Source organism: Narcine bancroftii, chromosome 2 (genome assembly GCF_036971445.1).
Source record: "Narcine bancroftii isolate sNarBan1 chromosome 2, sNarBan1.hap1, whole genome shotgun sequence".
Taxonomy (NCBI): Eukaryota; Metazoa; Chordata; class Chondrichthyes; order Torpediniformes; family Narcinidae; genus Narcine; species Narcine bancroftii.
The window spans coordinates 104,420,680-104,446,709 of NC_091470.1; the positions used below are offsets into that span (position 1 = coordinate 104,420,680).

Here is a 26,030-nt window from a genome sequence, read left to right on the forward strand (position 1 = left end):
TGTCCCAGCAATCGCCCCCCCCCACCTCTCCATTAACATCTGTCCCAACTTCCCCATGTCTAACATTACAGTAGAGGCCTTGATGTGCTGAGCCCTATATATCTACCAAAAAGATACAAAACAGTCCCTATCTTTCATCCGTGTGCCTGTCTAAGAGTCTCTTAAATGCCCCCGTTGTTCCAGCTTCCTACACCATCCCCGGCAATGCATTCCAGGCACCCATCACTGTGTTTTTTTTTAAAAACCCTAATATCTCCCCTAAACTTTCCTTCCTTCATTTTGTGCAAATTTCCTCTGGTGTTTGCCACTCCCGTCTTAGTTAAAAAGATGCTGCTACTTTACCCTGTCTATGCCTCATAACCATTCCTTCACCTCTTGTCCTTCTTTGTTTCAAAGAGAAAACCTTGCCTCAAATGTTGCCTTTCCAATCCAGGCAACATTCTGATAAATCTTCTCTGCACCATCTCCATTGCTTCCACATCTTTCCAGTAATGAGGTGACCAGAAATGAAGACCATACCCTGTCCGCACAACCATTAACATCCACACTACACTTTCCCTGTCCATTAACACCTGCTGAACATGTTCCCTGGTCACCAGCATCTGTCCAAAACTCCCCGATCTATAACATCTGTACAACCCCGCCTGCTGACCATTTTCCCTGCCTTAACCCTTCTCCCTCCCGCACTGAGCAACTAGTTCAAAAACCCCCTCCACATTGTTTGGACAACCGTGGTCGTGGTCTCTGACTGAACACCTGACCAATCGTTTGCTCGGCACCTCTCCCGATGCCCTCTCCACTTCCCACAACAAGCCAAACTTGGAACATAGCTGGCAAACATCCAAGACCTTACCAACTCTCCCACTGTTTCCCCACGCGAACACCCCCGAGAAGGAATGCACGTCCTCGGGAGTCCGGGCACTGCACTTCGTGTCCGCACAATGATTCAAACAGGAAACACTTCCAACGTTAGCTTCCAGCTATTCCATTTCTGCAGCTTTGATTCTGTCGAAGCCTTCTGTGTATAATTTCATTACATTTGTTTCCCTGCTACATGAAATTACTTTGTTTTAATATTTGTTCATGCCAAAAGAAACATGACTCACTTCCTGCATTTTGATAATGATGTTGGAAAGGGCACTGTTGACGCTTCTGCCTTCTATGCTTTTGTCTGTATATGATAATAAATCCATTATCATTACTGTTATATTCCGAATTAAAAGCAGTTCATGCCGTTTTACCAAAGTAAACTGTAGGGCACTGAGGGGTGCAGTAGGACAGAGGGATCTGGGGATACAGATACATTCCCTGAAAGTGGATAGGGTTGTAAAGAGAGCTTTCGGCCTTCATAAATCAATGTATTGAGTACAGGAGTTGAGATGCTATGGTGAAGTGGTATAAGGCATTAGCGAGGCCAAATTTGGAGTATTGTGTGCAGTTTTGGCCACCTAACTACAGGAAAGATGGAAAGAGTGCAGAGAAGATTTACTAGGGTGTTGCCTGGACCTCAGGAACTGAGTTACAGAGATGATACGCTATCAATAACTCCAAAAGACTGAAATTACTAGACGACAGGCTTTGACTGGGCACGTGCTCCTGTTGCTGGCCCGATTCCAGGATTCATACTGAAGAAGGGCGTAATTCCCTTTATTGGGGAATTACAGGGGGAGGAGTTATAGGGAGGAGGCGGACCAGCCATAGAGATACAGTGCAAATGGACTAACGGCATCACTGTGGCATCACCACATTCACCCCCCCCACCCCCCGCCCTCCTCCAACAGAGTGGACTGGGTTCAGTGTCAATCAAAAATTCAGCTGCTGCAGTGTCCTGTGTCTCAGGGACTGCCGTGGTGCCGGTTCCTGGTCAATTTAGAGGTGTTAGTAGTTGGTGTACCTGGTGACTGGGGAGGGGCAAGCCGCTGGGGGGGGCCAGCGGTGGTGGTCGGAGCAGCTGGTGAATGAGTCAGGGGTAGGGTGCCCGGGTATGTAGTGGTTAATAGTGGCGGTATGTCACACTGGGTCGGTGGCAGTCTCAGGATCTCCTGCGCACGCCAGGTCCCGGACATAGTGACTTCGTGCCCTTGCAGCTATGCCACATAAATGTATTGTGGGTTGGTGTGGACCTTCTCAACCAGTGGGTCAGTCTTATGGCCTCATGCATACCTCCGGAGCAGGTCTGGTCCTGGGGATGTCAACCTGAATGGTAGCATTGTCCCCAACACGGACTTCCTGGGAAGGAAAACATTTGTTCATGTGGCATGGTGTTGGTGGCTGTACACAGGAGGGATCTAATCATGTGGAGCGCCTCAGGAAGGACCTCTTGCCAATGGGAAACAGGCAGGCCTTTTGATTTCAAGGCTAGGAGGACTGACTTTCAAATCGTGAGTTCTACCATTCCACCTGGCCATTTTCCAGAGGGTTATAGCTGGTGGTCCTCTACCGGCACCACCTACGGCTCCTAGAACGCTTCCACCAGCGTTGTCTCCGCTCCATCCTCAACATCCATTGGAGCGCTTACATCCCTAACGTCGAAGTACTCGAGATGGCAGAGGTCGACAGCATCGAGTCCACGCTGCTGAAGATCCAGCTGCGCTGGATGGGTCACGTCTCCAGAATGGAGGACCATCGCCTTCCCAAGATCGTGTTATATGGCGAGCTCTCCACTGGCCACCGTGACAGAGGTGCACCAAAGAAAAGGTACAAGGACTGCCTAAAGAAATCTCTTGGTGCCTGCCACATTGACCACCGCCAGTGGGCTGATATCGCCTCAAACCGTGCATCTTGGCGCCTCACAGTTTGGCGGGCAGCAACCTCCTTTGAAGAAGACCGCAGAGCCTACCTCACTGACAAAAGGCAAAGGAGGAAAAACCCAACACCCAACCCCAACCCACCAATTTTCCCCTGCAACCGCTGCAATCGTGTCTGCCTGTCCCGCATCGGACTTGTCAGCCACAAACGAGCCTGCAGCTGACGTGGACTTTTTACCCCCTCCATAAATCTTCGTCCGCGAAGCCAAGCCAAAGAAGATAGCTGGTGGTTCTACTAGTGGCAATGCCCGGTGCCAACAGGTACTGACCCAACTTGTCGCTCATGAAGGAGGATCCCCGGTTGCTATCTTTACCGAATAGGGTCAAGATGTTGTGCAATGCCTTTATGACTGTGGCTGTGGTCATGTCCAGACAGTGAATGGCAAAAAGGAATTGGGAGTACTCATCGACATTGAGGAAGTGCAGGTTTTGGTTGGAGGAGGGCTCAGGCGTTCAAAGGGCCAGGTAGCCTTGATCAGGTGTGACTTGTCGGACTGGTAGAAGTGTGGCTTGCACTTAGCACAAACCCGGCAGTTTCTGGTTAGCATCCTGACATCATCAGTGTGGTAGGGAAGGTTTCTGGCTTTGACAAAGAGAAAAAACTTGGCGACCCCTGGGTGACAGAGGTCGTCATGGAGTGCTTGGAGTCATTGGGACTACATGCTAGCACACGTCCCCCAGGACAGGGCATCTGAAGGCTCGTTGATCTTTCCAGGCGGATACACGATGTCATGGTTATAGGTGGAGAGTTCTATTCTCCACCTCAGAATCTTAATGTTTTTGATTTTACCCCTCTACTTATTACTTAAACATAAAAGTGACTGCATGTTGATCAGTCATTTGCCGATCAGTAGTGCCTCCAGTGTCGCACTGCCTCAACGTTTGTCTGGGCCTCCTTCCCAACAGAGGAGTGCTGCACTTCAGAGCCATGGAAGGTGCAGGAGAAAAATGTTCTGGGTTTTCCCGCTTAGCAGCTAGGGCAAAGTTGGAGACATTGTTTTCCACCTGGAATGGGGTGAATTTGTCCATGGCATGCATCATGGCCTTGGCAATGTCTCCTTTGATCCAGGTGAAGGCCACCTGAGCTTCTGCTGACAGAGGGAAGGAGGTGGCTTTCACCAGGGGCTGAGCCAGTATGAGCCTCTCATACTGGATGTAGTATGAGAAGAAACCCCAGGAACCTCCAGGGCCTTTTGGCTGTGGGGGAGTGGGAGCTCCATCAGAGGGCGTATGCAGTTGGACCAATGACTCCATGTCCCACGACACAGCCGAGGATGGCCATACGTGATGTGCTGAACATCCATTGTTTTTATTATAAGTGAAATTGAGTGCTTTGCTGTTTGGAGGAATTTTTCTAAGTTTGCGTTGTGATCCTGCAGGTCATGGCCTCAGTGACAGGCCCGGAGGACCCCAAAACCCAACAGCAAGAGAAATTCACCAAGACAAACGGTTACTTAAACAAAAGTTGTTTTTAATTATCTTTAAACATGAAAACAGGATCAAACTCTAACTTATTACTATTAACTTAACCCCCTTCTAATTCTAAGCGCATGTGTAATGTAATGTAATGTGTGTGTAAGTTCAGAAAAGTTCTTTGATTCACAGTCCAATCTCACTTCTCACTCCTCCAAGTTCACTGGTTGCAGCCAATCCTCATGCTGAGCATAGAATTTAACGATGGTTAAAGGTAATTGGTTACCGCTCAGGAAGGTTCTTGTTGGTTTCAGGGAGAGATTCGTGGCTCATTGGACACCCACACAAACTGATTTACTTCCATCAGTCACTTCAGTGTCTTGCCGAAGAAACCTGCCCCATCAGAGTTTTTCAAATGGTAATCTCTTCTTCCAGGTCACCAGAGTTCCTCTTGTTCCCCTTATTTCAGGAGAAACACTCTAGCCATCCATTTCCTCTTGTAAGGACTACAAGGGTTTTCATCAGGATGAACTCAGAACTCACAACCCATCTTTAACAAGCTGCCAGCTTCCAAAAGCCACTGCAAACCTGAGTTCTCCCTTTCTTAGAGAAAGCCTGTTTGGTCTTTTCTCTCTCTCTCTGCTTGCAAAACCACATAATCTTCTTGCAGGGCTCCAGACCCAGTCTTTGAAAGATCTCATCGCCCTCTGAGTGTGGACTGTCTCATTTGCACTTGCTTTTGAAGTTCCTTAGCAAAGCATTTCCAAAATAGTTTTTAATGTCTTTGCAAAGGCTCCCAGTGCCTTAAGGTCTCACTTTCAGTAAAGTTACTGCATTTTAAATGAGATCTGTTTTGTGAAGTGTTTTAAGTGACCTACACTAAACCCCCACAATCTATCTCTTTTTTTAAAAACATATTTATATATAATATAACTCGTCACAGTCCAAATAGGGAAATATGGCTTTGAGCCTGTGCTGGTCCACCATTTTAAAAATGGTGATTCTGAAGGGGACCCATAAGAAGTGGTGAGGCAGCCATCTGCCTCGAATGCGGTGTACTGGCGATCCTCTGGGTGGATAGGGAGCTGATGTATGCCGATTTAAAATCCACGGTAGAGAAAACCTGGTATTGGGCTATCTGTTTCACCGCGTCGACAATGCGGGGGGGAGGGGGGTGTATGCATCCAGCTGCGCAAAATGGTTGATGGTTTGACTGTAATCGATCACCATGCGGAGATTTCCCCCCCCCCCCCCCCATTTTTGACCAACATGACCTGGTCTCTCCAGAGGCTAGTGCTTGGTTCAATGACCCCCTCAGCCAGAAGCCATTGCACCTCTGACCTAATGAACATCCTGCCCCCAGTGTCATATCACCTGTTCTTGGTAGCGATCAGCTTACAGTTGGAGGTGAGATTGGCGAACAGAGGTGGGGGAGTGTGTACCCAGAAGATGGACAGCCCGCAGTTGGATCGTGGTTTGCCGCTTGGTCATGTGCAGCGGGGAGCGCAGTTTAAAAACTGATGGTTTCAGACTGTGGTGAGGGGGGTGGGGCCTCTCAAGCTCAATAGTGATGGTCTTGAGCTGGCACTGGAAGTCCAACCCCAGTATATTGGGCACCAGAGCTATGGCATTACCAACAGTTTAAGTTTGTATAGGTTGTGCCGCATACGGTCAGCATCGCTATACAGTAGCCACAAATCTATAACTGTTTCATGGAGGCCATGGAGATCTTGCAACTCACCGGGCTCACCGCAGAGAATAGTCCGGCATTGTACCGGGATGTACAAAGCTCTTTCTGCTCCTGCTATCAAATAGACAGTTGGTTTGATGACCACTTACCTTGACCTCCATCATCGAACGGGCAAGCTGGTGGGGGGCCGACCTAGTCGAGTACAATTGATGCCAGTACCCAGTCATTGTTGAAGTCGCTGTCTGTAAGATGGTGCCCATGACCCAAGCTAGTAAGATGGCAGCCGTGGCATGCACGTGGTGCTATTGCTCGGGGGCAGAAGTAACGTTGGAAGTGACACTGGCCAAGGTGACAGCTTCCTTGGCATGCATGCGGAGTTGTCGCTCGGGGGCGTAAGTGATGCCGGAAATGATACTGGCCAAGATGGCGACTGTCCCCACGCGGCGCTGCTAGGGAGAGGAGAAGGTCTGGACTTACAAACTTCTTCCCACATCCTGAGTACACTGCTTCCTTGACCGGGCAGCGTTTCGATTGCTTGGTGGCACAAGTGCAGTTGGGGCACTCATGCTTGGAGGTGGCCTGGCATCCCACATTCCCCATGAGGCGGCACCATTGTTGGAGGAGAACAGGTCCGTGTTATGGAGGGCTACATCCAACATTTTTGGACACCTTGAAGGCCCTCTGCAAGGTCAGTTCATCCAGTTCCAGGAGCTGCTGGCGGATTGGATGCCTGCCACACAGGCGTCCCAAACAAGCTCATCTGAATAGACCTCAGCAGTATCATCCCTGCAACCGCAGGCTCATCTCAATTTGCGCAGGACCCAAAGGTTTTCTTTGAGGGGCTCACCCGATTGTTGCTTGCGAGTGGCCAGGAGACCATGTTTGTCCTGGGCCTGTTCTGGCTTTGGAGCTTGTTCATGGCCTCCTCATACATTGTGATGCCCATGAGATTGTACAGGCGCGGCGGCTGACCCGCGATTGTAGCAGATGTAGCTTGTTGTCATCGGATTCCACAGCATGAGTGGAGGCTTGCAGAAAGTCGTTAAAACAGAATCTGTCTGGGGCTTCGAGCGATTGCAGATCAGTGTCTAACTTGTCAAGTCTAAGCAACTTGCCCATTGCAGTTAAAAAAAACTTTATGATAATAAAATTGATGCGCTGTCAATAATTCCAAATGAATGGAGTTACTAGGTGACAGGTTTTTATTACCATAAAACTGGACACGTGCTTTTGCTGGCCCGAATCCAGGATTCATACTGAAGGAAGGACTTGAGTGTAATTGCCTTTATTGGGGGATTTCCAGGGGGATGGAGGCAGTACCAATTGAATAACAACATCACTGTGGTATCACCACAAGCCAAAGGTTAAAAAGTTAAGACTTTATTCCCTGGGGCACCAGAGAATGAGGGGAAACATGATTTTAAAAAAAGTAGACAAAATTATGAGGGGGTACAGGTAGAGTAAATGCAAGCAGGTTTGTTCCAGAATAGTTGGGTCAAACAAGAACTAGAGGACATGGGTTAAGGGGAAATATTGGGGAAACTTCACACAGAGAGTGGTGGGAGTGTGGAACAAGCTGAAGCGGGCTCAATTTCAAAATTTAAGAAAAATTTGGCCAAGTACATGGATGGGAGAGGTATGGTCTGGATGCAGGGCAGTGGGTCAAGGCAGAATAAGGGTTCAGCGCATACTAAATGGGCCGAATGGCCTGTTTCTGAACTGTAATGGTCTATGTTTTATCTCATTTTTTATTTTTTTTCCCCAACTGTCCATAAATGTCTCCTGTGGTAAGCTGACAGAGAGTCATCAGGATGGACCATGGGCATATACAAATGCTGCCACATTGTGTGGTAGGATTAAAACTGGAAAGTCTGCAGACACCATGGTTGAAGTAAAAACTCAATGCTGAAGAAACTCAGTGCACTTTATATACCAAGATAACCAGCATTTCATCACGGTATGATCAAAATGTCGGCAGGCATTGGAACTAAATGGTGAGGGCAGCAAGGGGCGGGGGGGGTAGGGGGGGGGAGAGCACAGTCCCACAGGATAAGGGAGGGAGGGCACACAGCAAATGGGGGGGGGGTGTCTCTGTGAATGGAAAGGGAAGGGGGTGGAGAGTTGGAGGAAAAGACACAGAGGGAAGGGGAAGAGAGGGAGTAACCAGAGGTTGATATCAATGCCATCCTGTTGGAGTGTGGCCAGATAGAAAATTAGGTGGTCTTAGTTTGGCAAGCAACACTAAACACACTACTACTTCCACCACTGGCATCACTAGGGCGTGCCACACCAGTGACACCAAAAAGACCATCTATAATCTTTTTGGTGCAGTTTCAATAGAAATTTATTATTTTGTATTAAAAAAATCCCCATCATTAATTATTACAAAAACATTTTTTGTAAGCCCAGGTTACATCTATCAATAGACCTATAAGGCTAAAACTCTGCTCTCATTTACTAGTTGTTTATCTCACTACATTCAGTGATCTAAGGGAATTACGATTTACCAGTAACATTCATACAAAAAAAATTACTAAGCATTCTATATGATCTGGTACAGGAGGACGTCCATGGGGGATGGGGTGGGGTGACATCATGAGTTACCACACTGGGAGACACCAACCCTCGTGATGTCATGGACCAATAATTATCTTTGTGTTCACCCAATAAATGGACTGAAATGCTATGGAAGGTAATGCTCACCACTCTCTGCATTGTGTCGAATTCCCAAAAACTCGTCAAAGGATTGCAGTGTTGAGCTCTGTGCTGCGCTCCCTCCTGAAAACTGCCTTGGTTGCTCCCACACTCCCTCGTATAGCAAGCCATCCGGAAAGGCTGGGTTATCCTTCCACCTGCAAAATGATCGGTTCCAAATGAGTCCAGCTGAAGTGAACGAGGCGCCTGCAGATGCAGGGGAACTGAAGCAATGCACGAAGGTCTGCAGACACTGTGGTTGACGCAAAAACGCTGGAGAAACCAGCAGGCCAAACATTATATTGCAAGGTTATAGATACATAACCAACATTTTATCAAGGTATGCAAAAATGTTGATGAAAATAGCCTTATAATTTTCCTATCACGTACTGTTATTAAGATATAACCTATATTTTTGTGACTTCCAAAGTCTACTTCAAGCATACAAAACCATGAAGTGCGACATATCATTGAAAATTTTCTGCATTGTTGATTTGAGTTTTTCTATAAAGATATTATTGGTCTTTAGTAATATTAGTAGATATGTCAAAGTTGAGGTTTGCTACTTTTAATGTTCGAGGATTAAGCATAAGCGAATTTTGACATATATTAAGAAAATGAAAATTGATGTTGCTTTTTTACAAGAAACACATTGAATGTCAAAGAAAGTATGAAATTGAAGAGGGATTGGGTAGGTCATGTATATTCTTCTTCATTTAACTCTAGAGCTAAAGGTGTAGCAATTTTGATACATAAAAATGTATCTTTTGAATTACAATCAATGGAGGAAAAGGCAGGATGTATTCTTAAATTGAATTGTAAGATTTTTAGTGAATTTTGGACTTTACAATATTTATGCTCCAAATGTAGATGATGAAATATTTATTTCCTATGCATTTTTATATCTGGGTCAGGCTAATGAGAATGTTTTAGTTGGTGGTGATTTTAATTGTGTTTTGGAACCTTTGTTAGATAAGTCCCCAAAGAAAGTTAAGAAATCTAAAATGGCAGTTCAGGTTCAAGCGTTGATGAAAGATCTTAATTTAGTAGATATTTGGAGACGTCTTAATCCGACAGAGAAAGATTTCTCCTTTTATTCATCTAGATATGAATCGTTTTCAAGGATTGACTTTTTCTTAGTATTGGCACATTTACAAGGGAAAATACAACAAGTAGGGTGATTTCAGATCATTCTTTGTTATACTTTACATATGCAACTTCTGAGAAAATTCAAGTGGCCTATCGTTGGAGATTTAATACAATGTTATTAAAAAATACAGAATTTATTGATTTTTTGAAAAAACAAATTAATTTTTTTTGAAAGAAAATTCTAATTCTGTTCAAAGTAAGTTTGTATTATGGGATGCTATGAAAGCTTATTTGAGAGGACAAATAATTAGTTATATTTCTAAAATAAAAAAGAATTGATTAAATCAGAGTCTTGAATTAGAGAAACAGATTGATGAGTTAGAAAAGGAATTTCAGAAGATCAGAAAATAGAATTATCTAGGTTGAAATTGGAATATAATACTTTGCAATCTTATCAATTTGAATGTGTGATTAATAGGACTAAACAACGGTATTATGAATGGGGAGAGAAAGCACATAAGGTATTGGCATGGCAATTAAAGAAAGAACAGGTTTCGAAGACTATTAATGCTGTTAGACAGAATTGTCTTATCACTTATAAACCTCATGAGATTAATGATGAATTTTGTTCATTTTATAAAAAGTTATATACATCTGAAGGAAAACAAGAAAATGGATCGATTGATCTTTTTTTAATCACAGTTGAATTTACCGACATTAGAGGATGCAGATATACGGGAGTTGGAAGCATCATTTACTGATTCGGAAATTAAAATGGCTATGATGGAAATGCCGAACGGTAAATCACCTGGTGACGATGGATTTTCGGTTGAATTTTATAAAATTTTTTATGATAATTTTTCTACAGTGTTTGGAGATGTATTACGTCAAGTTGGAGAACATTATGAATTACCTGAGTCTTGTTCTAGTGCTTTAATTACAGTAATTCCTAAAAAAAAGATAGAGATCCTTTGAAAGTATCTTCATATAGACCAATTTCTATATGATTATAAAATAATAGCTAAAATTTTAGCGAATAGATTGGCTAAACTTTTACCTAAGTTGATTCATATGGATCAGACAGGTTTCATAAAGAATAGATATGCCTCAGATAATATTTTGTGTGTGATTAGTTTGATTAATAGATTTCAACAATCTTTAGATCACCCGATGGTGATATCTTGAGATGCAGAAAAAGCATTTGATATAGTTGAGTGGAATTTTTTGTTTAAAGTTCTGGAGAAATTTAAGTTTGGTCCTATCTTTATTGGTTGGATTAAGGCTTTATATTGTAAACTGGTAGCTAGAGTATTGACGAATGGCTTGATTTCGGAACCGTTTAAATTGACTCGATCAACTCGTCAAGGTTGTCCTTTATCACCAGCTTTGTTTGCGTTAGTGATCAAACCTTTAGCACAGCTGATAAGACAAAATATGAAAGTTTTAGATGAGGAATATAAAATTAATTTATTTGCCGATGATGTATTGGTGTATTTAACAAATCCAGCTCAATCACTTTTGCACTTGAAGGAGTGTCTGATACAATATGGATGTCTTTCTGGATATAAAGTTAATTGGGAAAAAAGTGAAATATTACCAGTAAGTGAAGGAGATTATTCAGTTTATAAGAATATTATTAATTTGAAATGGACTGATCGAATTAAGTATTTGGGTATAATTTTGAATGTTAATTATCAATCTTTATATAAATTAAATTATGTTCCATTAATTAAAAAAATTAAAACTGATTTGATTAAATGGAAAGATTTACCTATTAATTTATTGGGTAGGATAAATACAATTAAGATGAATATTTTTCCACGTACGCAATATTTGTTTCAATCTATTCCGTATTTACTTGATAATTTTTTTTTCGAGATTTGAATAAAATGGTTAGGGAGTTTTTATGGAGAGGTAAATTTTCAAGAGTAGCTTTGAATAAATTAACTTGGAAATATGAGTTAGGGGGATTACGTTTACCACATTTTCAAAACTATGAAGCAGCCCAACTTAAATTTATTAATTCATTGATGGATTTGGAACGGCCCCCTAGTTGGGCCAAAATTGAGATGGCATATATTTCTGAATTTGAAAAACATCAATTTCTGTTAAGATGGAATATAAATTTGTTACAGCAACATAATGTGCCTATATTAAAACATTTAATGAAGTTATGGATAAAGAAAAAGAAAATGATAGGTTCTAGGGGTGAATTATCGACTTTGACTCCGTTGCATAATAATCAACTTATTTCTTTTTCAATACATAATTGAAGTTTATTACATTGGAAATTTAAAGGTGTGAAAAATTTGGGAGATTGTTTTAAAGAAGGTAAATTTTTATCTTTTAATCAGGTGAGGGGCAGTTATGGTATTGATAAGAACTCTCTGTTTCTTTATTATCAAATTCGATCTTTGGTAAAACATGTGTTTGGTAGAGATATGATTTTACCTGAAATTATTAAATTTGAGACTTTTCTTATGAAGGTACCAGAGAAGGGTTATATTTCATCTATGTATCAAATATTACAGGATGGTATGGATTAAAAGGGTTGGGATAGATCTAAAATTAAATGGGAAGTGGATATTGGTTTTATTTTTTCTGAGGATGATTGGTTAGATATCTGTTATGATAGTGTAATCAGACTGATAAATGCACGCTATGCAATGATTAATTATAATTTTTTACATCAATTATACTTAACACCTGAAAAACTAAAAAAGTATGGTTTCATGAATCAGATTTGTGTTTTAGATGTGGTAATTCTGTTGGAACTTTTTTTCATGCTGTTTGGTCATGTATATATATATATATATACAATCTTTCTGGAAGAAAATTCAATTGTTTTTAGAATATCTGTATAAGATTAAAATACATTTAGTTCCGACATTATTTTTATTGGGTAGTTTGCAACCTCTGAATGGTTTGGGATTAGATAAATTTCAACTTGCTTTTGTATATTTAGCATTATCTGTAGTGAAAAAATGTATTGTTAGTACGTGGAAAGTTACAAATACGATTGATATTAATAGATGGCATAATGAGATGAAAAATATTTTTCATAATGGAAAAAAATCACGTTTCACGTGATAACTATAGTTTTTTTATTAATAAGTGGTTGTTATATTCAGAATATTTACATTTTGATTTACATTGATTAGATCTCAATATGTATGTTTAATTTTTCCTTAATTTTTTTTCTTTCTTTATGGCTCTCCTTAGGAGAGTTGGCTGAAGGGGGGGGGGGTTCTTTTCTCTTCTTTTCCTTTTTTTCTATAAAATATAACGATCATGTTTATGGTTAATTGTTGTATATGTTATTTACTATTTGTATTTTGAACGAATAAATAAAATTTAAAAAAAAAAGAAAATTTTCTGCATTTGCACTTGGACTTCTCAGTACAGTCAGTGAGAAACGCAGTGACAGATTTCACCAGAACATTGCAACCATGGAAAAGCAGTATCAAGGAAACTGGAATCCATCAGCGGTGACCGCCTATTGTTGGACGCTGACATGAGAGGCATCAGATGCTGAGTTCAAATGAAAATCAGCAGCAAAACATTTTTACTTCAGTTAATCCAAAGTGACACCATCGTTAATTTAATGTTTCTCTGACTTCCTACGTGATACAGCAAATCTGAAATTATCTTTGCGTTCAGCTTGAAGAGGTCTATCGTAATGCCCAATTTTTTTTTCAGGATCTAAACCTTTTGAAAAAATGTATTGTCCAATATCATTGGGCAGCATGGGGCCAGTTACCATGCTGTATTTCTTGGGGGGGGGGGGGGGGAAATGTCCATCAGGCCAATTTCCACAGAGCGAACCCTGTCAGTAATTGAAAAGAAAATGCAAGTTTAGGAATTATTGTTCTCAAGAGAGGAAAATATTTGTGTCCAAACTCATTTCCTCTCCCCCTACACGTGCAATCAATCTCTGTTAGCATTCAGACCCGATGATCAGTCGTAGAAGGGAACTACTGAAGCAAACAGACCAGGGAATGTGTAGTCTGATCAGATAGCCCGTTTCTTTTGGAGGTAAAAGCACACAGAAATGCTGGAGGAACTCAGCCAGCCTTGCAGTGTCCACAGGTGAAGATATGTTACCGATGTCTCAGGCCTGCGCCCTTAAACAAGGAATACGCAGAGAACAGGAAGGCATCACAATAAAGACTAACCTGCTTCAGTAGATCAACAAAAAGGTGTTGATTGGATATGATTAGAGGAGAGGTGTGAGTGGATTTTGGCTGTGTGAAAGGAGACAGAAGGAAAGAGAGATGGGGGAAAGACGACAGGGTTGGGGGGGAGGAGGTTTAACTGAAACCAGAGGTGATGTCAATGCCATCCAGTTGAAGGGTGCTCTCTCTCTCTCTCTCCCCTTTTCCCTCTGTCTCCTTTCACAGAGCCAAACTCAATTCTCTCCTCTGGTTGTACCCAATTAACACCATTTGTTGATCTGGACTCCTCCCCCGGTCGGTCATCAATCTCTCTATTCTTACGCCTTCCCGTTCTCTGCCTATTTGTTAAAGAAGGGCTCAGGTCCCCAAAGTGTCAGCAATAGATCTTTACCCCCTATGGGCACTGCGAGACCAGCCGAGATCCTCCAACATTTCCTGTGTGTTTTTCCTACAACCACCGGTCTATAGACTTTCATGTTTCACTTTTTTGTGTGACGTTGCTAGCTAAGCGTTGGGCATTATGAATTACCGTTGGCTTCAGTTGATCCACTGACCATGGTCCTTCGGGAAGTGAATTCCAGCTTTCTGCTATCTTTTCTTCCCCCCCCCCCCCTCTCACCCCCCACCCCCCACCACTCTGTTGAGGAAATCACTTTGTGGCTTTGTGGCCTGGTTTTAATCTGTTCCTGTTGTTTGCCAGATGAAGTGTGAAGTAAATTCCTGGCTGCTTCCTCAGGTGGATGCAAAAGATTCCAAGGAGAAAGAGGGATAATAACCTGCCCAGGGCTTTCCTTGACAAAATAAAAATTGCAGAGATCTGGAATTCACTCCCCTGAAAGGCCAAGGTCAGTAGAAGTTTTCAAATTTAAGTTTGCTGTCGAGAGTCACGTGTCTGGGAAACCATCTCCTGTTACAAATGTTGAGTCTTGATTTTTTTAAAAGTTAAATTTAAATGTACAGCACAGAGACAGGCCATTTCGGTCCATGCCGCTCAATTTACACCCCATTAACCTACACCCCTGATTCTTTTTGAATGGTGGGAGGAAACTGGAGCCCCTGGGGAAAACCCACGCAGACATTGGGAGAACGCGCAAACTCCTTACAGATAACGTGGGATTCGAATTCTGGTCCTGATCGCTGGCGCTGTAAAGGCACTGCACCAACCGCTCTGAAACCTAATTTTCCTTCTGGGCACCCTCCAAGTGGATGGCAATGACATAGACTTCTCCGGATTCTGCTAACCCACTCCCTGTTCTCCTCTCTTCCCCATCCCTCTGACTCCTTTCCTCCAGCTCTCCACCCAGGTCCCAGCCCAAAACCTTGACTGATCGCTGCAGCTCGTTGTTTGCTCAAGGTTCCACAGATTTTGCCTTTCTCACCCATTCTACTCCAGTGCCTAAACCACGCAATGTGGAAACCTCGAGTAAATCGCAAAGATCTGCAGACGTCGTGATCGAAGTAAAAACAGGGTTGGAGAAACTCAGCAGGTCAGGGAGTGTATTTTGTTTAGTGAAGATAAAGATACAGAACCAACGATTCAGGCTTGAGCCCTTCACCAAAATGTGAGCAAAATGTATGCAGGCACAAAATGGTGGGGGGGGGGGGGGGGGTGGAGGAGGGGCAGGGTGAGGAGCACAGATTCTCAGGCATAGATGGATGAGGGAGGGAGGGCTCACCAGAAAACAGGGTGTAGAGCGCGTCGAAAGAACCAAAGACTTGTTGATCCAAACCAAGGCTTTTATTAACTAAAAGTCTGGAGAATATCACAAGTAGGTCGACCAGTCCAGAATGACCTGGTCTGGCTAGGAGCAATCCTTTAAGACCTGCCAGTAGGTGTAGCTACACTCTCAGCCAATCACAGTCATCCTACATTACCATCTGTACATATACACATTGGTGATAGAATGTGTACTCTCACACAGGGGGAAGGCTCCGTGAATGGAGAGGGAAGGGGGTGTGGAGGCTGAGGAAAGAAGACAGATATGGGAAAGAGAGGGAGAACGGGGAGTGGGTTAGGGGAAACAATCAGTTGATGTTAATGCCATCTGCTCGGAGAGTTCCCAAATTGAATATTAAGTGTTGCTCCTCCAATTTACGGGAGTGGGGCGCAGAATTAAAAGAGTTGGCCGATGGGAGATCCCTGTCACTGGTGCAGACAGAGCGAAGGTCCTCAGCGATGGGATCTCCCAGTTGGCATCCTGTCTCTCTGATGAAGAGAAGGCCACATCAAGACCGTGCGATGCAGTAGATGACTCCTGTTGATTCACTTCAGAAGGTCTGTTTGGGACACCAAATGGTGGTGAGGGAGGAGGCGTGGGTGCAAGTCTGGCACTTCCTGCGACCGCACGGGAAGGTGTCAATTAGTGGAATGAGTGGACGGGGGAGTCACCGAGGGTGTGTTCCCTACAGAAGATAGAGAGGGGAAGCTGCGCCTGGTGTTGAAATCTACAGCATTTCACAGGGACTGTGGCGAGGCAGCAATTAGTGGCCAGCATAACGCTGGTACAGCGCCTGTGACCGGGGTTCAAATTTGGCATGTAGGTCAATTGGGTAGCATAGGTTCGTGGGCCTGTTACCATGCTGCGTGTCCAAATTTTTTAATTTACATTGAAAAAAGCAGAATAAAAATTTAAAATAGAACAACATTAATAATCGGATCTTGTTAAATGGAAGAGATTTATGTCACAGAGCAGCAGGGCTGGCGTATTTGCACAAGGCATTCTGAGGTTGTAAAAAAAAAACACCTCGAACACCATAAAAATGTTTTCGCAGAGGGCGGTGGATGAACAGAATGGGCTGCCAGAGGAGGTGGTCACAATGTTTAAGAAATGTTTTGATGGATACATGGATAAGATGGGCTTAGAGTAGGGGTCTCCAAAGTGGTTGATATCTGAAGTGATTCAAGGGGTCAAAAAATTCCAGGTGGTCGGGGTGTCAAATAAATACCAGGGAGATTGAATTTTTAGGGTCGAAAGAATTGTAGAACCCGGGTTCTCTCCTTCTGCCCAGGAAATTGTAGAACCCAGGTTCCCTGCTTCTGCCCGGGAGCCCAAGGCGACTGTTTTGATGCGGACCTCGCTGGACATGATGTTGAAAATGGAGTCGCCGTTGCCGACTCCGGCTGCAGTCAAGTCTTGGACCCAGCTCCATTTGGCATCTTCCCGGCCAGAAGCAAAGGTTTTTTTTTAAACTGTTACTGTAATCACTTGCTTGTTGCAAAGCCTTAGCTTTATTTTCAAGTATATAAGAAAACCTACTTAATTATTGTTATTATTTATCTATTTTTTGTACATGGCTGGGGTTTGATGAGGGCTCAAAGATTCCATGAAGGGTTCAATGGTCTAAAAAAGTTTGGGGACCCCTGGTTTAGAGGGATATAATCCAAATGCACAGGTAGGACGAATGTGGGCAGTTTGCACTGAAGGGCCTGTTTCCACACTGCGTGCCTCTCTAAGAATAAATGCTGAATCAAAAAGGTTTGGGCCAACTGGGATCAAGACGTTGGGGATGAAATTAACAAAATATCTTGGCTGAATGGGCTGCTTATTCTTTAAATTTTCTACATAATCATCAGGTTTTCATGGTGAATACATACCCAGACAGAAAGAGACGAATTACTCCATAAAATACGGCAGGATCAACACGTTCTGGAGAGAGAAACAGATTCTTCTTCATTAAGTGAAAGCTGAATTCAAGGGAACTAAATCTGCTGGTCCACAAGGGTGAGATCTGACTGGAGGTCGGGCGCTCAGTCTAAATTAAGTTCACTGACGTTTTGATACATTTCACTGAAGCTTTGAGATGCTGACCAAGTCTGCAGATTACACTGGTGAGCCAAAATCTGGTTGCAATTAATGTTCAGAAGGAAAAATATCAGTGAATTCTTCTAGCAATTCAATTGGCATCACAGGACCATAACCTTCTATTCCAGAGGTTCTCAACCATTTTCTTTCCACTCACGTACCCTCTGCCATCGGTGCTCTGTGATTAGTAAGGGATTACTTAAGGTGATATGTGAGTGGGAAGGGAAGGTTGAGAATCACTGCTCTAGACTCAATTGTTACTGAAATATTTTGCTTAAGAAAAATTGTCATTGGCCCATTTCCTTCGGAGTTATGAAACCATGCACATAATGAGTTGATTAGGGACAATTAAACCAGTGGGTTTCAAACTTTTTCTTTCCACTCACATCCCACCTTAAGCACCTTAAAAGAGTAATTACTCTGGGATTAGTAAGGGATTGCTTAAGGTGGGATGTGAGTGGAAAGAAAAAGGTTGAGAACCACTGATGTAGGGTATATTAAAATATATTTCTATGAAATATATTTCTCCCCAAGTCCCTCCCTTCCCTCTCCATTCAGAGAGTACCTCCTTTCCCCATCACCTCAACTTTTTTCCCCTCTTCTACCCTCCCACCTATGCCCCACTTACCTCTTAGCCTGTGCTTCTTCCCTCCCTCACCTTTTTACTTGGGTGCCCGCCTGCCTTTTGCTCATACCTCGACGAAGGGCTCAGGCCCGGAACGTTGGTGACCCCTTTCTAACGAGGCTGTGTGACTTGCCGAGTTTCTCCAGCAAGTTTGTCCACTGCACTCAACCTTGTACAGTGGAAGTTCAAAACTCCAGAGACCCGAGAATCCGGACTTCCCGAAACAATCAAACTTCTTAAATTTACCAAGCTTTGGTGTGCGTGCATGCATAAATGCCACAGATGCACAGCGAGCACGCTTTTTGTCAAGCATTGACTTTATTTTTTGTTAAACCTGCTTGTTTTGATAAATGAAGCTAATGAATAAACCATCAAAATGTTCATGTTCATCTCTTTTCTCATTCCTCCTTAAATTTGAATTTGAAAGGTACTGCCTGAGAAAATCCAGACCGATCCAATCCCTGAGCAGTTGGATTTTTGAACTTCCACTGTTGGCCTTTGTTCCTTCCGTTCCACGACACCTTGACCAACCATTGCAAGACATCACTCTACCCCCCCCCCCCCCACGCGCCCCCACCCTGAAGAGAGAATTAAAAGCTCCAATCCTGTTTGGAGTTCAAACGCAGATGCAGGCCCTTCCTGCCCATGCCTACCATACCATCTAGTGTAGCCTCAATTAGCCCCATTTGGTAAATGAAGCCAATCCCTCAGTGATTCAAGTGCCCGTCTGGGTCACAGGCCTTAGATTTGGAGCTTTGTGCCAGCGGAAGCCACGAGCTTCAGCGAAGGACTCAGGAAATGTTTGAACTGCTCAAAGATCAAATTTCAAAAGTTCAAATTTATTGCCAGAGTACATCACATACAACCTGGAGATCCCTTTTTCCTGCAGACTAGGCCAGAATTTTACTTATCGGTAACTGTAAATGGTTTATATCAGTGGAAAGCCCATTGATTTGAGTAGATCCTCATTTAATTCTGCCATATCTCCGTTTCTCACTAATTTGGGGAAAAACCTTAATTTTCGTTGAAACAAAATTGCCACCAGACCTCTCGCTACTCCATGTTAAATTCCTAAAGGCATTGTTTGAACCTAGCCATGGTCAAAGTTCAAATATATTGTTGGAGTACATACATGACATGGCAACACTTTTGGTATAACAGTTAGTGCCACGCCTTTACAGCACCAGCGATCCGCACCTGTGTTTGAATCCCGCACTGTGTGTAAAGAGTTTGTACGTCTTCCCTGTGTCTGCCTGGGTTTTCTCGGGGGCTCCAGTTTTTTCCCACCCTTCAAAATTGAACCGCAGGTGTAGGTTAATTAGGCAGCGTGGACTCGTGGACCGAAATGGCTTGTTACCATCCTGTATGTTTAAATTAAATAAATAAATGACATCACATTCAAACCTGAGATTCTTTTTCCTGTGGGTCAGGCAGAATTTCTACTTATCAGTAACTATAAACTGTACTCGAGAAGAAAGTTATGTACACAAAAGGAAGAAATGGAAACAAACTGACAGAAAAAAAAAGTCAGTAATATATAATGGGGTGGATGCAAAGCAGGTCCCCATCAAAAATCAAAATTCTGAAATAAAAACAGGATATGTGAGAAAAGCTCAGCAGGTCAGGCAGCGTGGGTGGAGAGAGAATCAAGAACTGATGGGCAGGGAGCTAATCAGAAGGACTGATACATCTGAGAGGAAGTGTGGGCCAGCCCTCTCCAAACAGAGGTGGTGCAGACACTAACACGAGATGTCCCCGTGAGCATCCTCCTGGTCCTTTTCCCAAGGAAGTTATAAGACGTAGTAGTGGAAATTAAGCCATTCAGCCCATTGAGTCGGCCCTGCCATTCCATAGTTTCCAACCTCATTCTTCTGCCTTCTCCCTGTCTAACATTTCAAGTCAAATTTATGGTTGTCTGATTGTACAGGTACAACCCGATGAAACAGCGTTCTTTGGTCCTCGGTGCAAAACGTGTAGATACACAACCAGACATAAACACACATACGGACAAACAATTCATATACAGGATGTGTATTTATTGAAACATAGATTATATATCTTGACCTCCTACAGATGCTGCGGGGGAGGGGGTGCGTTCAATGGGCTAAATGGCCTAATTCCACTCCTACGGCTTTTTAACTCCCTAGGAATAGATCAAGGATGATGCTCAAGGATGAGGCAGGGTGTCTCTCAAGTTAAGTGTCCACACGACCTCGGTTTGAAGAGGCCCACACTTCCTATGAGATACATCAGTCTGATTGGCTCACTGCCCATCGGGTCTTGTTTCCCTCCCTCTCCACCCACCCTGCCTGACCAGCTGAGTTTTACCAACAAGTTTGTTCTTATTTCGATGGGGACCTGTTTTACATCCAGAAGTCATTTTGCATATTGTTTATTACTGATTTTTTTTTTCTGGCATGTTTAGATTTCTTTGTTTATATTTCTCTTTTGTTATATATCTTTCTTCTTGAGTATAGTGTTACGGGGTATATTATATTTTATATTATTTATAAATATGTCTTTAAAATAGATAGTTTGTGGGGAGTTTAGTGTGTAGGTCACTTAACACTTCAAAAAGAAATCTCATTTAAAATGCAGAGCTCTGCATAGGTAGAAACTTCATGCCCACGGTGACTTTACAGAAACTCTGAAGGATGCCTATGGAGTCTTCACAAGTAGGTGTTAATTGGACTGATGTTGTGGAGTAAATGGACTATTGTCTTTTAAAGCATAGATATCCAGGCTCATGTGGTTTTGCAAACAGAGAGAGAGAGAAAAAACATGATTCTTTGGGGAGAGATAGAGAAAAAAGTGAGTACTACAGTTCTGCAGTAGCTTTTTGGAGGCTGCAACTTGGCAGGCTGGTTGAAAACCCTATTTTGAAGACGGGTTGCGAGTTCTGAGTTCAGCCTGTTGAAAAGCACTTGTGGTCCTTACAGTAGGAAATGGCAGGTTAGAGTGTTCCTCCTGAAATAAGGGAAACAAGAGGAACTCTGTGGTGGCCTTAAAGAAGAGGATATCATTTGGAAAACCCAAGATGGGGCAAGTTTCTTTGGCAAGACAGTGAAGTGACTGATTTGAGGGAATCAGTTTGTGTTGGGATCCAACAAGCAACACATCTCTCCCTGAAACTAACGAGAATCTTCCTGAGTGGTAACCATTTAACTTTAAGCACCAGAGCCTGGTGAAAATTCATAAATGTTAAATTCTGTGCACAGTATAAGAATGGCCTGATACTGGTAAACTTGGAGAAGTGAGACTGGACTGTGAATCAAAGAACTTCTCTGAACATATACACATTACATACAACATGTGCCTACAATTAACAATTAGAAAGGGGTTAATAGTTAAAGTTTGATCCTGTTTTTATGTTTAAAGGAAATTAAAAGCAACTTTTGTTTAAGTAATCATTTGTCTTGGTGAATTTCTATTGCTGCTGGGTTTTGGGATCCTCTGGACTCATAACAAAAGCTTAAGTAGAAATTCTACCTGACGCACTGGAAAAAGAATCTCAGGGTTGTAAGTGATGTCATGAATGTACCCTGACAATAAACCTGAACTTTGACTGATATGGCATTGAACTTGAACGTGAACCTGAACGTACGCTAGTCCCTACACATTCCAATGCTGTAGGAAGATAGTTCTATGAATCCAACATGTCACCACTTGCCCATGACCTTTCTGAAACCTTCTAGCAAAACAGCACAGCTTAATGCTCTGTTTCAGCCATCCGAGAAAGGCACTGGGCATTGATCAGTCCGCACTATCTGGGATAATCAAGTAACACAACACTGTCGACAAAAATGCGTCAAAACTTACCATCCATCTTTCTGAGTGTCTGATTCATCTTTCTGATTGACCCGGCCACACCTCGCAAAGCAGCGTTGATGGAAACCGTGTCATGTTTCCAGATTGCCTCAGTTGCAGTGGCAATAGCCTGCAAACAGGGAGGGAGTATTAGAAATAAACTGGCCTTGATGTTATACTCTACACCAGTGGCTTTCAAACATTTTCTTTCCACTCACACATCACCTTATGCCATCGGTGCTCTGTGATGAATAAGGTGGGATGTGAGTGGGAAGAAAAAGTTTGAAAACCACTTTTTTAATCATCCCTAATTGACTCGTTATGTGCACGGTTTCAGAACTCCAAAGGAAAAGGGTAATTTTTCTCAAGCAAAATATTTCGGTAACAATTGGGCCTAGAGCAGTGATTCTCAACCTTCCCTTCCCACTCACAGACCACCTTAAGCAATCCCTTACTCATCAGAGCACCGATGGCCTAGGGATTACTTAAGGTGGTCTGTGAGTGGAAAGAAAATGTTTGAAAGCCATTGATCTACATAGCAATACAGCCGTCATGTCTGTGAATTCCCATCGATCTCATTACCCTCATACGTCTGTCACCTATTATAACTGTGTGCCCATCAACTTCCTCCATTCCCAATTCTCCTCCCCATACCTTAGGCTAGAAGTAGTTTCCAGCAAACCATTAACCTAGTAGCATGACTATGAAATGTTGTTTTTATTTTCACGTATTAATACATTAAAATATACTCTCTATAATACACTTCAACTTGTGTCTGGCGTGAGAAGTGTCCAGTGACCCTAACAACAGGAGAAAGAGAAACAAAAAGAGAGTCGCCCCAAAGACACTGAGTGTCCAGGTATTTAGGTGCTGGCACAGCCTTGACAACCACACAGACTCCGGTTCAAAGGGCGGCGTGGTTACCATTATACTGTTACAGCACCAGTGACCGGAGTTCGAATCCGGCACTGACCGTAAAGAGTTTGTACGTTCTCCCCGTGTCCTGTGTGGGTTTCCTCCAGCTGCCCCGTTTTCCCCCACCCTTCAAAAACATACCAGGGGTTGCAAGTCATTTGGCCAACATGGGGGCCCGTGGGCCGAAAGGACCTGTTGCCGTGCTGTATGCCAAAATTTAAATTCAAAGCATCGGCAGACCGAGATCCATGTCCAAACCTCCGAGTGGGAAGCCTTCAGCATCTGAGCCCCTTTGGGAGAGGGAGTCCACACCATCACAGAGAGAATGTGAGAACTCCACACAGACAGCAGCTGAGGTTGAGTGGAATCTAGGGTGCTGGAGGTCTGCAGCAGTAGTACCATCTGCTGGGCCAACCTGAACAAGCTTGCATACAGAGCATCAGTCTGGTGAGAACACGTTCTCTGGGCACCTCAGCCAAGCTTAGAGGAAAGATTATTTCTGATGTGGTTCCAAGGTTGAAACACAGTCTGCTTGTTGATATTAATTAAGTTTCAGTTCAGAATGACTTTTGAATTTGTTCTGCCTGAAAATGGATCTGCTGCTCTGACAGTTGACATGATGGCTCTAGTAATTCTGACCTTTATGGTGAGGCACCAGGCATGTTGTTGAATCCTGTACTGGCCCAGAAAGTTGGGAGTAGAATTACTTTTGGAATGAGTGCAGTGCACATTGTCGAACAGGTATGACAGCATGCATGTCCGGGATCCCAAATGGGCGCCACGCTATTACAGCACCAGTGACCCAGGTTCAAATCTGCCACTGTTCAGGAGTTTGTACGTTCTCCCCATATCTGCGTGGGCTTCCTCCGGCTGCTCTAGTTTCCTCCCACCCCTCCAAAGCGATTTGAGGTTGAAGGACCTACCCGGGCCGCTGGAGTCTCATGGGCACCAAGTATCGGAACCGGGATTCGAGAGGGAGAGGTGGGCAAGTCAGAGCTCCCGAAAGGCCTCGGGCGCTGACGGCTTGCAGATAGGATCAGAGGTTTGGACCTGGAGCTCAGGTTGCCCTTGGTAGTCTACAGAGCCTGCGGGAGCACTGGAGATGAATCCACGGACACTCAACATCTTTGAAGGGACTCTCTTTTGCTTCTCTTTCCCTTATTCTTAGGGGGAGCCAAAGCAATGCCAATGGTAACTCTTTGCCTTACAGAAATACAACATCTCGGATCCTGAGCCCATCGTCAAGGTGAGTCGACCCTACCAACTGCCTAGAATATCACTGCTGTGTCACTCTTCTATTGTACCTGCCTCCTCCACCGTTACTTCTATGCATTATTATGTGACGATAAAATAAACGTCGACCATCCAGAAGGTACTGCCATAGAGTACTTCACCCAAAGGCAAAGACAAATGTGTGCCCACAAACCAAGCACTTCAGGGCTTGGAGGGAGGAGACATTGCTATGCAGGTCACACAAGGCCATACTGTTCTCATGAAATTAGAAATAATAATCCCAAGGATTTGGCTTGTCAACAGCTTGTTTTGCACCATTCAGAACTTGAAAGCCGATGTGCATTCAGATAGAAAATGAAGTCTGGTTGATTCATCGGAAAATATTTGTTCTGGCTGGAAATGGACCTGTTGCAATAAGTGACTGTAAGAGGCACTTATTATTGCAACATCGGCAAATGTCGGAGAACTAGAATTAAAACTTTTATCCTCAAAACCTTCTTTGTCGGCCACTCTCAACCCTTTATTTTTGGCAATGGCCCCCTTGAAACTTTGCTCAAAGTTTATGGGCCCCCCCTTCCCTGCGAAGTGGTCAAGTTTTGGTTTCTTCCGTACCTCTCTCCTACCGACTACATTAAAAAAAACATTACAAATATTTATGTTAGAAGAGGTGAAAAGAGAACAAGGCTTTTACTTAAATAATCTATGCCCCCATCACCCCCCCCCCCAAGGGAACACACGTCCTGGGGGTCCCTTCACTGTCCTTGGGTTTCTGCATCCATCCCAACATAAACATTAATCAAGTTGTATTAATATTTTGGTTCATTAATTAATGTGGTAATAAACATAGAACACTACAGCACAGTACAGACCCTTTGGCCTTTGATGTTGTGCCGACCCATCTATTCCTTCCAAAATTAAAAAAAGTACTAAACCCTTCCTGCCTCGTAACCCTCTATTTTTATTTCACAGCTGAGTCTGCCTAAGAGTCTTTTAAATGCCCCTAATGTTTCAGCCTCCACCACTATCCCTGACAAGGCATTCCAGCCCCCCACAACTCTGAGGGAAAAAACACCCCTGACATCTCCCCTGAACTTTCCTCCCTTCTCTTTGTTTGCTATACCAGCTCTGGGGGAGGCCTCTCATAATCTTGTAGACTTCTATTAACACTTCTCTCATCCTTCTTTGCTCCAAACCTTGCCTCACCCGACTTATTTTCCAATCCAGGCAATACCCTGGTGAGTCTCCTCTGCACCCTCTCCATAGCTTCCACATCCTTCCTGTAATGAGGTGACCAGAACTGGACACAATGACGATTTTGATGTATCAATCAAAACTAGAAAGACCCTTACACCTACGATTTTATTGTCATGTAGGTTGTATAATGTTCACATTCACTGAAATTCTTTCTTGCTGCAGCCAAACAGATACTCATGGCAAAAACAAAACGACAGTGGCCCACATTAGCTTAAAAGTAAGTCAGTAGTACAAAATCATAAATAATCATACTTACAATTGTTCAAGCAAAATAAGGTATGTTGCAAATTTGCTGACAGTTAGGGGGTATACAAAGCTGCTGGAGAAACTCACCATGCCTTGCATCATCCATAGGAGGCAAGGATGTACAGTACAACCAACGTCTCGGGCCTGAGCCCTTCATCAAAGTAACGGTGGAGGAGGCAGGTACAATAGAAAGGTGATGCAGCAGTGATTTTCTAGGCTGTTTGTAGGGTCGACTCACCTTGACGATGGGCTCAGTATCCGAGACGTTGGTCATATATC

General features: G+C 43.3%; 1 protein-coding gene across 3 annotated transcripts in view; it reads right to left on the reverse strand.

The window, feature by feature from the left end:
* ido1 (indoleamine 2,3-dioxygenase 1) overlaps positions 1-26,030 on the reverse strand; it is a 49,789-nt gene that overhangs the window by 3,598 nt on the left and 20,161 nt on the right. For all 3 annotated transcript variants that reach the window (XM_069917805.1, XM_069917806.1, XM_069917807.1), the window contains 3 exons: positions 22,116-22,233; positions 17,464-17,515; positions 8,614-8,762 (listed from right to left, as the gene is read on the reverse strand). In XM_069917805.1, the coding sequence (XP_069773906.1) occupies positions 8,614-8,762; positions 17,464-17,515; positions 22,116-22,233 (319 nt within the window). The remainder of the gene's footprint in view (positions 1-8,613; positions 8,763-17,463; positions 17,516-22,115; positions 22,234-26,030) is intronic.